At 43.0% G+C, this 15,245-nt stretch overlaps 1 protein-coding gene across 1 annotated transcript; it reads right to left on the bottom strand.

Annotated features, from left to right (window-relative positions):
* Positions 1–280: 280 nt before the first annotated feature.
* Positions 281–11,839, bottom strand: txndc5 (thioredoxin domain containing 5). The gene is made up of 10 exons (XM_076291067.1): positions 11,422–11,839; positions 10,484–10,636; positions 8,941–9,046; positions 8,358–8,454; positions 6,541–6,656; positions 5,888–5,974; positions 5,511–5,654; positions 4,070–4,152; positions 3,463–3,592; positions 281–2,370 (listed from the first exon to the last, which is right to left on the bottom strand). The coding sequence occupies exons 1-10, from the start codon at positions 11,601–11,603 to the stop codon at positions 2,248–2,250; spliced, it is 1,221 nt and encodes a 406-aa protein (XP_076147182.1). The 5' UTR covers positions 11,604–11,839; the 3' UTR covers positions 281–2,247.
* Between the last annotated feature and the right edge of the window lie 3,406 nt (positions 11,840–15,245).

Below are 15,245 nucleotides of genomic sequence, written 5' to 3'. Positions count from 1 at the left end.
TTAAATGCACCAATTGACCAAAACTGCAATTTCCCCTTGTTGAGAGTATTGTTTTAAGGTACACAGCCTAACCCCCCCCCCCCCCCACACACACACACACCAAAAACAAAACAAGCTGAGGAGTCTACTGAAGAGTTACAAGTGGCGCTAAATCCCCCTCTTTTGGCCTCTTAACCACAGTTATGAAATATACCTCCCGCAAGCTGCTGTTTACGTCTCTCAATCATGTCCAGACGTTTGTTTGTAAATACTTGTACATTTTTCAGCTTATTTATTGCACCTCTTATAAGAAGAAGAAAAACCACATCAAATGCCATCTCATGGAGACAAGACAAAACAGAGAGACAGCTATTTTTGGAAAAAAGACTTTTTTTTATTATGAAATGTTCTCGTTACAACTTTCCATCAGTTTTCTTTATTTTTTTTTTACAAAAAAAATAAAATAAAAATCATGGGCAGTTCATGTACATCCCACTTGCGAGGAGAAAATACTGCTTTTTCTGTCACTGGAGTCTGACTACAACATGTGCTATCCATAAAGACTTTTACTTTGAGCGAGTGGTTTCCCCTCTTCATGCTTTCAAATTCCCCTCATTCTCTTTGCATGTTGAGTATTCAACTCTCTCTAAGTGCAGCAAATTACAACAAACAAACCAAAAAAAAATAAAAATAATAATAGGCTGAGAAGTTTGCAACTCTGCTGCACTTAATGCCAAAGACGAGATAGGACCACACATGTTGTAAACAAGTGCAGTCTGTACTCCGGTCTCATTCTTCCTCACCCTCATGTAACAAAACAGTTCTGGTCAAAATTAGCTGTATACACACGTTCAACTGTGAAGATCGGCAATGAAAAGCAGTTGGGTGAGCACAGAAGAATGGGTCCTTTCAGAGAAACTTATGTGCGGAGATTCACTGGCTTTAATCTCCCACCAGAGCAACCATTCTTCAATTTGTTTCTATGTCTCTGTACAGTTTATAAAACTGTTATCCTGAGGTACATACTACAGTATTTTGTAGAACTTCAAAAAGGTCATCCTTTTCAGAAATTGTTGTTTTTGCACTGCATCCGAATGTGCAGAAACAAAAGGGTGAGGTTGTTCAGACTCGGGTGGTGCACTAATGCATCTGGTCATCCTGACATACACGGCTCTGCTATGGGGCCCCATGACTCATACAAAAGCAGTATGCAACACACACATACACTGTGTATATGAGGTTTGTGAGGACACAAAAAAATGAATGGAAAAAAAACTTAACTGTCCACACAGATGCAATCTACAGAAAGGACAGTGCAGTCAGTGGACATGCGTGATCTTCTCACTCATTCCATCACAGTATAAGCTAACACTCAGCAGATCAGAGTTCTTTTTCCTTCCCTTCCCAAACAATAACAACAAAAAGCTGGACTAAACAGACATTACAGAGGACTAAACAAATTAAAGCACATTTCATATCTGGACACAAGTAATTCACTTCATAGGAAAAAAAGAAAACATACAAAAGCAGTTGATGAAGCAACACATGAATGAGACAGGACCTGACAGTTGACAGAGTGCGCAGCAGAGTGCAGTAGACTCAGGAGCTAAGAGCGGGGGTCTTTCCCTGAGAGTGTCGTTTGAGTTAGTGAGGCCGTGACTGGCGTAGATGAGCGTACCATTGATACTTAACCTCAGCAAAGACCACTAGACTCTCTCCCATTACAGTAACTTTGGATGCTTGGTTATTGATTTTTAAAAAGAACAAACATCCACAAGGTCTTTCATTGATGACCCCAGGGTGAATCAGACATAAGTCTGCCTGTGAAGAATATTCTTTAAGGAAGGCACTAAAGACTGCCATCCACAGTTCATCATTGTTTAAAAAAAAAAAAAAAAAAGTACAAAGAAAATATATAGGAGAAAGATCATGTGTGTCTGCTGGCAGAGTGGTTGTCTATCGCGTGTGTAATTTTATTACACAATCAACTTCAACACTTCAACATTGGGACCGAGTTGTAATGAAATCAATACATTCACATTTCATTGAATAAACTAACAAATAGAGTAAACCCCAAAAGGCTTTGACATGGTAATGGGGTAGAAAAAGCAGTCCATTGATTTAGCTACTCCTACAAGTGGGGGAGCAGCTTTAGAAAAGAGAAGCTAGCCTTTGTGAGTATGTGAATGTATGTGTGTGTATGGAAGGGGGGGGGGGGGTATTTGTGCAGAGATGAGCAAGTAGACTGGCGCTGTTTGATGACGTCACTCACAGCTCATCCCTGGCCTGCTTCATCACAAAGCTGTGAAGTGACTCCAGGTCCCTCCCACCATTATGCTCCTCCCCCTGCTGCCCAGCACGGAACATCAGCAGCGTGGGGTAGCCGCGCACCTGTGGGGGATGTCAAAGGTCACTCGGTCCATACAGAACATTCTATCACTCTCACATTATAGGGTAGCAGTACACTCAAAAGGGGTTCTAAAATGTTACACATTCTCCATTCCAACACACATAATATATATATATGTAGTCGTACAAGTAACAAGTACAGAGGTACATAGTGAGCACCTCTGTACTTGTTACTTCTACGACTACAAAGACCTCAAACCTTCCCATGGGATGAAACAAAGTGGGAACTCAAAGTATATCCCGTCCTGTGCCTCCTCTTCCTCACTCAGAGCTTTTGGACAATAGAATGCTAGCTGTGTACTTTGCTATACCAGGGTGCAGCCCTGTGACTTTCTCATCTGGCTTCAAAAGATTACAGGGCACAACGAATGACCGTGGGAAACAAGAAAGAAAGAGAGTGAGGGAAAGAGAGGCAGGTAGAGCATTCCACTGCTGATAAGAAGACACAGCATTTTATGGCAAAACCATCCCAGTAAGCATCTCAAAGGCCACTGCTGAACACCTGACACTTGCATTTCTGGCCTTATGACAGCACTTGTTTCTGGGTCATGCTGATCTAGTGCCAGATTATAGGCTTGCTCCAGCACCGAATCATAGCCAATCAGAGGAGACCTGGGTGCTATCCATGCAGGCCCTCAGCCAAACAAGCTGTTGGGAATTGTCTCCCTGGTAGCCATGTGTGTATGTTATGGACAAGACAGGAAGGAGGGGGGGGGGGGGGGGGGGGGGTTGCATTTGCTTTCCATCATCAAGCTTACAACTGGAACATGGCTACCGAGCAGCTGCCAATGGGATTAGCAATCACAGTGAAGTGCTGCTTACTTCAGACCTGAGCTAGTGAACATTGAAGATGAATATTTAGATGTATGCATTTCCTTGCAGGGACTGATGTAGAACGGTTCCTGTTGCCATGGCATAATCAGCCATGGTGACCACCTCAGCAACAGTAAGGGTTACAGCTACATGCTGCAGGTGGGTATACCCTGGGTAGCAGACTAGATATTATATGACTCTCGTCCATGGCAGCTAAAATGTACATCTGTTGTACCACGAGTGTCCGAGAAGAGTACTCACAGAGTAGCGATTGCAGAGTGTCCTCTCCACTGTGCAGTCCACCTTGCCAATCTTCACGTCCATGAGGCCAGGGAAGTCCTTCTTGGACAGGTCGTCCCATGCTGGGGCCAGGTTCTTACAGTGGCCACACCTACAGAGCGTGCACAACTCAGTTACTGTGTGTGTGAGTTACTGTGTGTGTGTGTGTTACTGTGTGTGTGTGTGTGTGTGTGTGTGTGTGTGTGTAAGGAGTCATCTACCAGGGGGAGAGGAAAAGGCAGGAGACGATCGCACACACTGATAACCAAATGGATGCTTCCTGTGAGCAGTTGTGAATGTGGGGCTGAACCCATACGACCAACAGGAGCACACAGTTAGAGAACTGGACTAAAGGCCTGGTGCCCTGTAAGGGCTTCATGCAGTTACAGACAGGTCAGGGCTTGTTATGGCTACTGCATTGTTTGATATTAGGCCGAAGAGACGACTCAGGAGTTAAGATAAACACAGGGGTCAGTGCGGTCACGTGATGATGAGCACAAACCCAGTTATGTCTGAGGATTCACTCAGGAATGCCAGAAACATCCCAGAGCTCATAAATGTACCACAAGCATGAGGATGATGTACTTACCATGGCGCATAAAACTTGATAAAGGTAAGGCCTTTACCCACAATCTCATCAAAGTTGCTTTCAGAGAGGATCACCACCTTGGACTGGGGAAGACATAAGAAAGAATAAGTCATTTAACATGCCAACAAACCAAGACCAACGCACACAGGCACAACATATACACATATCCTGTAGCTCATACTTTAACTAATAAAAACAAAAGTCTCATGCCCTGTTTATGTGACCAAAGTGCTTTTGGTTTTCGCCTGACATGGCAGGCATTCTATATACACCCCAGCACACACCCTCTCTCAGGCAAAGTTTCCCTGGAGGGCAGAGCTGGTGGGGTTTCCCCCGGCTTCCAGGCCAAGCCCAACATCCCCAGCCACCGTCCTTAATGAAACACCACAGCTTCACAAAGGGTTAAGGCCAGACGCCATTACGTCAGCAGTCAACCCAAAAGCATCTTGAGCGTATTCACATCAGCAGAAGGAAATAGCTGGCCTGCCCATAATTGCTACTTGACTTAGTGCTGGTACAGACGAGAGAAAGAGAGAGAGAAAGCGAGCGAGAGAGAGATACTTGAGGAGTTGTACTGCAGCCTGCAGGCTGATGGCAATCTCAGAATGAGACACCGACATCTGCCCAAGAGCTCATTCACTCGCTCTGCTTCTGTAGAGGTTTTTACAGGATGGAGAGGATCTAGCCACCCACACACACACACCCACACACACATATATATATACACACACAAACAAACATGTGTGGACAAACATACACAAACACACACACACAAATGCATGTGCGTGTGGACATGTGGACAAACATACACAGACACACAGAATACATTGGCAACATCAGCTTTACCACTCAAAGCAGACTTCTTACCACAACAGACCCTCTCGCTTCCTTCCTCACTGATTTGTTTTTATAATTTGTTTAAATTTTTTGAAACGGAACAGGCCATTGAGAGTTCGTGGTGTGGTACTGTATCTTAGGAACAACAGCACATGGAGTTAGACACACTATTGGTCAGGGTTCATTAGTGCATCTCCATGGTCACACACACACACACACACACGGGACCACTGTAAGTCTTTGCATTTGAGTGTATGTCTGTATGTGTTTGTGTGTGTGCATGTGTACAGTACATATGTGTATGTATAAGTGTGTATGTATAAGTGTGTGTGTGTGTGTGTGTGTGTGTACAGTATGTATGTATGTATGTATGTATGTATGTATGTGTATGTATGTATGTATGTATGAGTGGGTGCATACGTAAAGTATGCATGTGTATGTAAATGTATCTGTGCGTGTATGTATGTATGTATCTATGTACGCACAGTATGTATGTGTATGTATCTGTGTATGTGTGTGGGTGTGTGTGTGTGTGTGTGTGTGTGTGTGTGTGTGTGTGTGTGTGTGTGTATCTCAGTGAGTGTGTGTGCGCGCGTATTCATACCTCCTCTTTTTCAGGCTCTGCACTGGGCACTGGCACCTCGTTGGCCTTGACATCCTCCTCATCGGGCTCCGCTGCGGCTTTCACGTGGCCATCCACAAACTCCTTCAGCGAGTCCAGATCACGCTTGCCGCGGTACTGGTCCGCCTACAAGCCCAACAACACACCTCAGCAACAACACCCTTTCCCGCCCCCCCCCCCATCTCTTTCTGGGTCATACCACACTGGTGCTGACTAACATTCTGTACAGACCAGCATTCAGCACCAACATCAACAGAAAACAACTCATTAAAAAGAACAGGCTTGGCTACAAAGCCCCCTTTCCCTCCTTATCCTCCTCCTTTCTTTCTTCACATCCTTTAACGGCCCATGCTGCTTACCTTCTCGCCGTCCTTGAAGAACAGGAGGGTGGGGTAGCCGCGCACCTGGTTGTCCGAGCAGACCTCGTAGTGCTGGGTGCAGTCCACCTGTTGCCAAGTAAACCAACACGTCATTATGGGATGGGATGATGCAGGCTGGTTACTCAGCGGCGTTCTGGGCAATAAGATTTAAATGGCGTAATTACGGCCCAAACACCACACAAACGCTCCTTTTGAAACCAGACTGACCTTCAATTCAGTCACGCCGCAAATAGCACAACGACTCTCCAGAACACAGCCAGGACTGTAATGCCAGTGGAACTCAGGTGTGTGCACGTGTGGGTCTGTGGTGTGGTTCAGACAAGGGGGGGGGGGGGGGGGGGGCTGCACAAAAAGCCTTCATAGTGTGTTGAAGCTCTCTGACATTTCCTACACTCGCTGCCACTATGTGCTTGTGTCATATCATGATGTTGCAGAGTTGGCAGCTTGCGGCTTGCTTGTCTGGCCTGTTCTTCAGGTAGGTACAGTAGATGTATACAGAATACGGATCATAGAAGGACACGTTCACTTGAACATCCTGCTCATTATCATGTGTACATAAGCACAGGGAGGACAGTTGGCCATGCAAATACTGTGTGTGTGTGTGTGTGTGTGTGTGTGTGTGTTTCACATACCTTGCCAATCTTGACGTTGTCTGAATGCTCAAATGTGGAGCCCAGCTGTTCCCAGGTAGGTGCCAAGGCTTTACAATGGCCACACCAGGGGGCAAAGAACTTGATGAAGTGGGCACCTGGGAGGGAAACAAGGCGCGAAAGAGAGAGGGAGAGAAAGAGAGAAACAATTCTTATTATACAAAGAACATCCTTTACAGAAGACTACAAAGTTTCCATTAAAAAAAATAATACTTTAAACCAAAAGTATACTTCTATGATCACAGTCTTTGAACGGTGGGGATGATGCAGATTTTGTAATCTACAGTCTGTGCAGCACCATAAGGGCCTGTGTCCACCAGTTCCATCGCGTTTTTTGCGCCGTCGGCGGCTATTTTTTATACAAATACTATGAAGTTCAGCATTCACAGCACTCAGGGCCCTTGGCAGTAAAAAGCCGCATTTTTCCGCAGCGCTCAGAGCGCTGAAAGTTGAAATCTGTTCAACTTTTAGAACAGCGCTGGCCTCGTCAATACCACTTCTCTCTCAACGACCAATCAAAACTTCGTAACCTAGCAACAATAAACACTTGGCAAAGCGCTCTGAAAATGAGGCTGAGGGCGTTGTCAGTGCAAAAACCACAATTGGTGGACACAGCGCCTAATTTTTCTGATAATGACCGGCAGACAATACATTATCCCGCGTATTATACGGCTACTTGCCAAATCAAGAAAAGAAACTTCATACAATGTGTGTTGAGTGTTTCAATCATTTTATTACAGTTTTGTGGCTTACTATGTGGCAATAGTTTGGCACACAAATAGAACTTGAAAGTTGCAGGTGTTGCATAGCAACGTATTACTTGCTGACTTTCACTTTCAATAAAGTTCCAGTGCAATAAGTGAACGGAATGATATGAAAGACGTGAATCAGATGCACACACAGCCAGTTGACATTGACAGCAGTCATTATTTTTTGGACGGTCATTATACAGATCTTTTGGACCTCCGAACATTATACAGATCTTTTGGACCTCCGAACGTTGGGAAGGCCAGTTCATGTTCACTTTCTGCACTATTATGAAGGGCTGTATAATAACTAGATATAAGTAAAGTTATAAGTAGGTTAATATAAGTTAAGTAAAGGTAGTTGGACTAAGAACTAAATTGTATTTGGCACAGTTTCAACACACAGTGCTTGAAACTGTACAGCGCAATATAAAAACAAGGTGACATAAGTTGACAGCAGACTTGCATGAGCTACATAAAACTCTTCGGTCCATGCATGACCAGACTTTAGCGGGCCCAACTTAAATAGAGCTTAAACGCTTATGCAACCACAGACCCGTGCCAGTGGCAATGCTTGAAAAGGTGCAACCTATAAACATTTCTCTTAAAAGCCACACCGTCATATCCTGCCTGTTTTTCCCCCCCAAACAGGAATCGTTTATTTTGCTTATAAAACCCAAACATGGCGGATCAAAAGCGCCCAAGGCTGGGAGAGGCTGTAATTTCTATGAAACAATTATCATGTCCACAATTTCACTCCCTGCCCACATATACCTAGTTGTGTGCCAGTGAGCAATGAAATGGACCCAAGAACGCCATACTCCATACATACATTTTCGTACCAGTGCCCTTGGTGCTGACAAACGCAACACTCCATTGGCCATTAAGGCTGTTAGGATGATTTTAAGTTTTTTTTTCTCTTACCCAACCTGCCAACTTTGAGTATACAAATAACCAATAACAAACAAGCCGATGTTGTTCCACTGCTATTAACGCCATTGTGTCATTACACAGGTAATGATTTATGCAATACGAGGACATGTCTCAGTGTACCTTTGGAAATGTGGGCCTTGAAGTTGGAGGCTGTGAGGTCATACAGGCCCTGCTTTGGCTCTGGGACCTTAGGAGGCTCAGGTTCGCTCTCTGGCTCCTACACACACACACACACACACACACACACACACACACACACACACACACACACACACACACACACACACACACACACACACACACACACACACACACACACACACGTCATTAGCTAATTTACAGTCTAGACTAATGGCTGCCATCATTAGCAATTTGCGGTCTAGACAACTCAACCTCAACTGTGGACACTGACAAACATAAGGTGAACATAAACATGACATGATAAATATTGTGCTTGGGCTATGCAAATGATACATATGCAAACCAGCATCTTATGGTGTAATGTTTACAAACTGAATCGGTAATGTTTATAAACTGGTTTTGCAATCCTCAGTTAATTGCTGCTAGAAGTCCAAGTACGTGAGAGAACGATGGCACATTTTAACAGCCTTTTCTGTTCCACTAAGGATTACCAACAAAACATGGCATAGACATTTGAGCACTTCATTCCTGGTTGGTTTGAACAGCTCTTATTTAGTCTTACAGCAGGTTCTTCCTCCAGTGTTTTCAGCATCCAGGACTCCAGTGACTCCAGGTCCCTCGACCCCTGATACTTCACTGCATCTTGCTCAGGCTTGAACAGCTTCAGGCTACAATTAAAGAGAATGTTTTTTTTCCAATGGCGTTTCAAAATAACATATAGCATAACATTACATTACACAGTTCCTTGTTTAGCTGTGCAGATCTAGGCCTTTTACATTACCGACCTCCATATTGCACGACCATGGTGTTTATAGTTGTGTTAATTGATTTTCATCATACTTGTAGATTTGTGCTTAAAGCAGCAGTGTCCAAAAATATAGCAATGACTAGCCCACTCCCTTACGGTTCTACAGCCATGCACATCAGGGTCTCCAAAGTATTCTCTTAGAGATACCTCTCAGCTGTGTAAGCTTTGTAGGTCTAAGTAGTTTTTTTCCTACCCCTTCATAACCAGGTTACTTCACTATGTAAATTGCAATTGCACCCTAGTTTAAAATACAGTTGCTGGTGATCTAGCTACAATTCACTTAAGCATGAAATAAACTAACTTCTGTTATTTGCCAAAACTGTCTTAATTCCAGGGAGCAAACACTCAAACATGAATATGTTTCCATGAAAGTGTCTGCGAAAAGAATAAGCTTATGTCACAAATGTTCAGCCTACCCAGATGAGTTTTGTATTTGGTCAGAATCAGGCTGTCTTTTTACAACATACAGTCAACTTGGGTATTCTGTCAACAATATAAAATGGTTCATGCAACTGAACTTTTAGAGTCAGCGTATTTGCTTGTTAAACATTTCCTGGTTATAGGCACAGCAGAGCCCATTTATATTTTGCGTTCATCAGCTAATGTGTCAAGGCTAGTGAATAAGTCACATATTACTGTTTTAAAAAAACACGCATTTGAGCTTCTCAATATTCATTGCCATGAATCTGTCTCACAGTTACACAACCCAATTTGCATTCGCTTTTGGTTTCAGCCTTCATGTTTCAGTAACAAACAGGTGTTGAAACTGCACACACTCATGAGCATCTGGTATCCAGCCAATATTCACTTAAATGTATAATTCAGTCCTTATAATACCGTCATGATTACAAGGGGTGGGGAACACTTAGACAGATCGGCATGTTAAAGACCTATTTGGATGCATTGGATCCTTTTGCAGTTACGAATTAAAAAGCTCACATGCATCAGATGATGTTAACCTTTGTGTGGGCCTATAGTGTACTCTAAACTAAAAGCTCCCAAAAATTCACTAGTATTACAATACGATCCAGAATGGTAAACACTTTCACAAACGATATTGAAACGACCTGTATATGGCCCAATCCTCCACAAACAAGCTGAAATGATGGTTCTGGGCATTGCTTTCAAATCAAAATGTTTTAACGTTTACCTATGTTTATGACAAGATACTACACCTTCAACAAAGCTATAGTCAAAAATGAACTAAACTAAGTAGCTTAAATGTGAATGTGTATTTGCTGTGAGTTGCTTATTAAGCAATTAGGCCATCAATAATATGATACAAAGGCTTTCTTACGTTGGATAGCCACGGATACCGTGGTTGCTGGAGCAGAATTTGGTATCTTTAGTGCAGTCTACTTTTACAACGTAGGCTGGGGGAGAGTCCATATTGTTGTATTTGTCTGCCAACTGGTTCCATGTGCCCTGAAGCCTTTGGCAGTGGCCACACCTGTGAACACAATACAGATAGCCCTTAGCCATTACACATTTTAAAGGAAGAGCTAGGGAAGGCATTTCTAGTAGGGACAAAAAGTCATGCCTAAAGCTACACACTTTACATCCAACATGTGTCATGTCATGAACTTGGCTGCTTTTATATTGCTTATCAATATTCATTCAGTTAGTTATCATAAGCAGTGAATAAACCCAACATTTAGCCTACAGCGGCCATGGCAATCATGTGGCTCTCAATGAGAAATCCTAATGGGCAACATAGAATTTCTGGCGCTTGGGTAGTTACGTCAAAGCTTGCCACGTAAGCTTCAACTTCACATCCTGCTGAAAATTCCATGTCTTAAAGTTAGCCTGCTATGCTAACACTACAGTATGCAACTACGCAAGAGTCAATAAATATATAGTCAGCGTTGGCACCTTTGCTGTAACCAATCTAAGAACATGCAATGAATTAAACAATGAATAAACGTTGTAAAACTAACTTAGACAAACTGTAGGTTGCAAAGCTAGCAAGCTAGTTAGCTAACCTGGCTATGGCTAATGTTAAACGAGTTGCCCGGTTTTTGCAAGAACATTAGCCCCGAACTAAGAGGCGTGCATTAGCAAAACTGAATTATGAAATGTTGGTTTTAACACTGAATAAGAATGACGTTACCACTACACGCACAACACAAGCCGATATGTCATCCAAGTTATACCTGCAAACATTAGAAATATACTGGCAGTTCAACACTATCGTAACTAGCTAGAGGCAAACTGTAAGAAAGTTGGGAATATTACCATGGAGCGAAGAACATGACAAAGTGCGGAGCAGTAGTAATGGCATTGTTGAACATTTCTACTGTGTATGTATGTTTCGCATGTTCGTCTTCTTCAGCTTCAGAGTCACCAAGTATGCTTCCAAAAATCAGTGCAGCGTAAATAACACAAATAAAAGAACTCTTCAGTGATGAGGAGGCCATGATTCCACCCTGTCTGTCTGAGCCACCAGTGTCTGGATGTAGCTGATCCGCCGGTGCTTACAATGAGATAGATGCCTGGAGGTAGAAGTAAATCTCCAAATCGTTCAACTACATTGATACGGAATCAACAGGCTAGAAAAACGGAGCCTCAACACAGTCAGTCGATTCGCATTGTGTGGAGATCTACGAAAATACGCCAATCGTACAGCACACGGAAGACGCTATGACAAGTCCTAGCAGAGAATGTCCTAGCAAGTTAACATTCAGCATCCGGTCGGTTCACAAGGCAGCTCCCTAGCAACCAGTGCCGCAAAACTTTCAACCAAAGATTCTAGAGCTCTGTCTGTTCTAGAATCTTTGCTTTCAACCAGCCTGGCAGCTGCACTGCTGCAAACGGGCAGTCGTACGTACAGACCTATTTTATACAGTCTAGCATTATGGTATACATAAACCTAGTCCATGGTGTGAACACTACAAAAGTCACATAAATGTTAAGCAATAAGTAATGCCATAGCAGGGATTTTCACTTGGAGGTGGTATATGTAGACTTTGATGAAATCGTGGACTAGATACAGTTAGCAGTTATAGGCTACTATGTCATGCATTTTCCCAACATTGTTTCAGTTCCATTGAATCAAAAAGCTGTTAAAAATTCGTTTGACTGGAAATGGGAATCCACCCTACTTTGTACTGCTAATAAACCAGGTTCAATGGAATGCTTCCTCTGGAAATGATGACTGAACTTTTGATTTCCTGTTCACATGGGAATCTATAAAGCAGGCTAATTTCTCTTTTTCACCACTGTAGGCCTACTGCAAATCCTGAATGACAAGACTGAAGTAGGCTACACAAGTTGTATAGGCTAATTATTTAGGCTGTTGTATTTAGCCTACTCTGTCCTACAATGTCCTTTTGTTTTTCAGGTGTTTATGATTGTCTGAATATCATATTGTGCATGGTCACGAAACTGTAGCCATAGCCTATTGACTGGTAAAATAGGCTCTGTCTTCTCATTTATTTGTGAAATTCAAAATATTATAAAATCATTATAGTTTGTGTTAGTAAAATGTTCTTTCATGCAGCATTTCCTCAGCCCTTTCTCAATCAACATGCCTTAATTCATTTTCCAGTTTCATTGAGAGCTTGCCAGAGAATGTTTCCAAATGTTTGAAACAAAGATTTTTGAGAGACACACAGTCTGGAATCATTATTTTCCCAAAGCATACCCAAAAGAAGCTGACTTGACTCCTTATGATATGATTTGACTTTGATGGACCTTGATGTGAATTTAAGCACCATAGCCTAGAGAACAAGCTTTCTATTAAGGCCCAATTCATGTTACCATCCAAGGCCACTCTTCAGTGTAACATTAGGTAGAGCTAGACTCCATATTCTTGGTATATTCTTGGCCACAATTCAAGTAGTCATATCTTGGTGGAGAAACTTGCTATTATGTACATGCCTAAGCCCAGAAAGTAAACATTTATTGAGGCTAATTCTGTACCAAGGGAGTGAAGTCAGTCAAACGGCAATCCTGGCCCCTTTAATTAGTACGTTCTATTCCATTTTTACTATTATTTTTACTTGAAGACATCATGGCAGTATGGCATTTAAGTGAAATGGGAGCTGTGACATAATCTCTTTGACCAAGTTCACGGGCTGTAACTCTTTCTCAATGTTGTGCATGTATAGGGTATTAATTGGTTTTTCTTCTTCCAAGCTGTCAATCAAATATGAGTAAAGGGTAGCCGTGGTATTTTGCTTACTGCCTTTGAGGCCTAAGTATGAATAGTTTTGAGGCTATTAATTAATATAATTTATTGCAGTGGATTTGGCCAATCCTAAGGGGGCTTTATTTCAGCCCTGTTGCGGCCAACCAATAAATCCATTGCTCTTTCCCAAGGTATCAGAGCGTGCCTCTGTGGACTGACAACTGCTTGGCAGGGCCACATAATTTCAGTCATGTCGCAGAACAAGTCCTGTCATTTTTCTTTCTCCCCAAATCATGCTACCATACTTGAAAGTCCCCGTGCCATTTCTTTAAGTCTTCATGAGGTGAGAAAGAGAGGGTAGCCCACAGAGGCTACTGAGGCGGGTGTTTATGATGTGTGCACGGCTTGGCTAAACCGCTGATCTCTGGTTCTTGAGGTGAGCCATGATGGAATCGCCACTGGGTCCTGATAACGGCCGTTAACATTCCGGAACTTTCCTCTGGGACTGGGGGCCTGTTTGTGCGGCCGAAAGTTCCGGGGTGAGATGAATGAAGCTGCCTAGGCTCACGGGTGACTGGTATTAACCTTCGATCCTAGGTCCCCTGGCGCAGGCATCCTACATGTTAAAGAAGCCTCATAAAATGCTTGACTGCAGAGCCGTTCTTTTACATAATGTTTAGATAAAGATACAGCGCAATCCTGAAGTTTGGGAATAAAAAATAAAAGAATCCCATTGCCCCTTATTCCCTCAAATTGTGCTAAGTGAACATGTCATCACTGGGCATGTACTATCTGCACTTCCACGTTTGACATGCAGAAATGTTTATTTGGGCTTTTATATCACAGCTAGAGACAGACCACTCCCTTCATCCGGACTTGGAACGCCAATTCTGCTATCGCATTCCACATTCTTACCACTTAAACCAACATCTGCCATTCCTAATGACGGGGGGTGAAAAGTAATATACGAAATGACCGTCTTTGACTTCCATTTATGATAAATAATGTCTGCATGCAAGAAAAAACCCTATCCCGCCGTCTAGTATTCATAGCTCACAATTAATCTCAACAGCTTAATCTTAACATGTCATAGTGGTGGTAGATGTGGCTAAATTGCAGCTGACACATTTATGTATCCCTCTCGCTGAGCTGGCCAAATAGTTGCAGTGTCTACTGGTTACCTATTGTTGGGGGTGGGCAGATTGCCATGCGAGCGCTGTGTGTTGTAATAGGGAACTGGATTAATGGCCTGTTGGGACTTGAGGACATGCTGTTTATTTTCTTAATTGCCTGGAGTTAGTGCTTGGGGGGGGGGGGGGGGGGTGGAAAGGAAAGAGTGAGAGTGAGAGAGTGATGGATAGAGACAGAGAGAGAGAGAAAGTATATTTTTGCATTAGTGAGTGAAGTTGGACGTGCTCCTGAGAAATAGACAGTAATTTCTGAGCCCTGGTTCTTCTCAAAACCATAGTAAATTCTGAGAGAGAAATGCAAGCAAACTTCTCCTGAGTAGAGGTCTACCATCTCCAGTTTGACACTGATTAAAGATGAGAGCTGCAGTCTAAACTGTGCTGACTCACTCTCCTGACATCCTTTCAAAGTTGTAAATTTGGATAGGGCAGGCCATCAAGAAAAATAAGAAAAAAGACATGAGATCTGTCAAGGACACCCATAGCAGCATATACTATACCAATGGGTGTAGTTACAGTAGAATTATGGGCATTGGTTTGGTATGACTGAGACAACATCCTCTATAAACTCACTAACTTCCGTCAAAAGCTCAGCAAGACTCCCACTTCCTTTGGACAGCTACTAGACATCATACATCATCCACAGCAAGGAATGCAACTGGCTGTACTGTAGAGAAGGGGAAGAGATCAGATCAGCTTGATGCCCATTCAGGCCCTGGGAGACAGGAAATCATCATTTGTGA

Source organism: Alosa pseudoharengus, unplaced genomic scaffold (assembly GCF_046254945.1).
Source record: "Alosa pseudoharengus isolate Yale_2024_CS ecotype anadromous, Long Island Sound unplaced genomic scaffold, YU_APseudo_1.1 YU_APseudo_1.1_scf_18, whole genome shotgun sequence".
NCBI classification, from domain to species: Eukaryota; Metazoa; Chordata; class Actinopteri; order Clupeiformes; family Clupeidae; genus Alosa; species Alosa pseudoharengus.
Note: the sequence above shows the minus strand (reverse complement) of the source record. Positions and strands in the feature narration are given on the sequence as shown.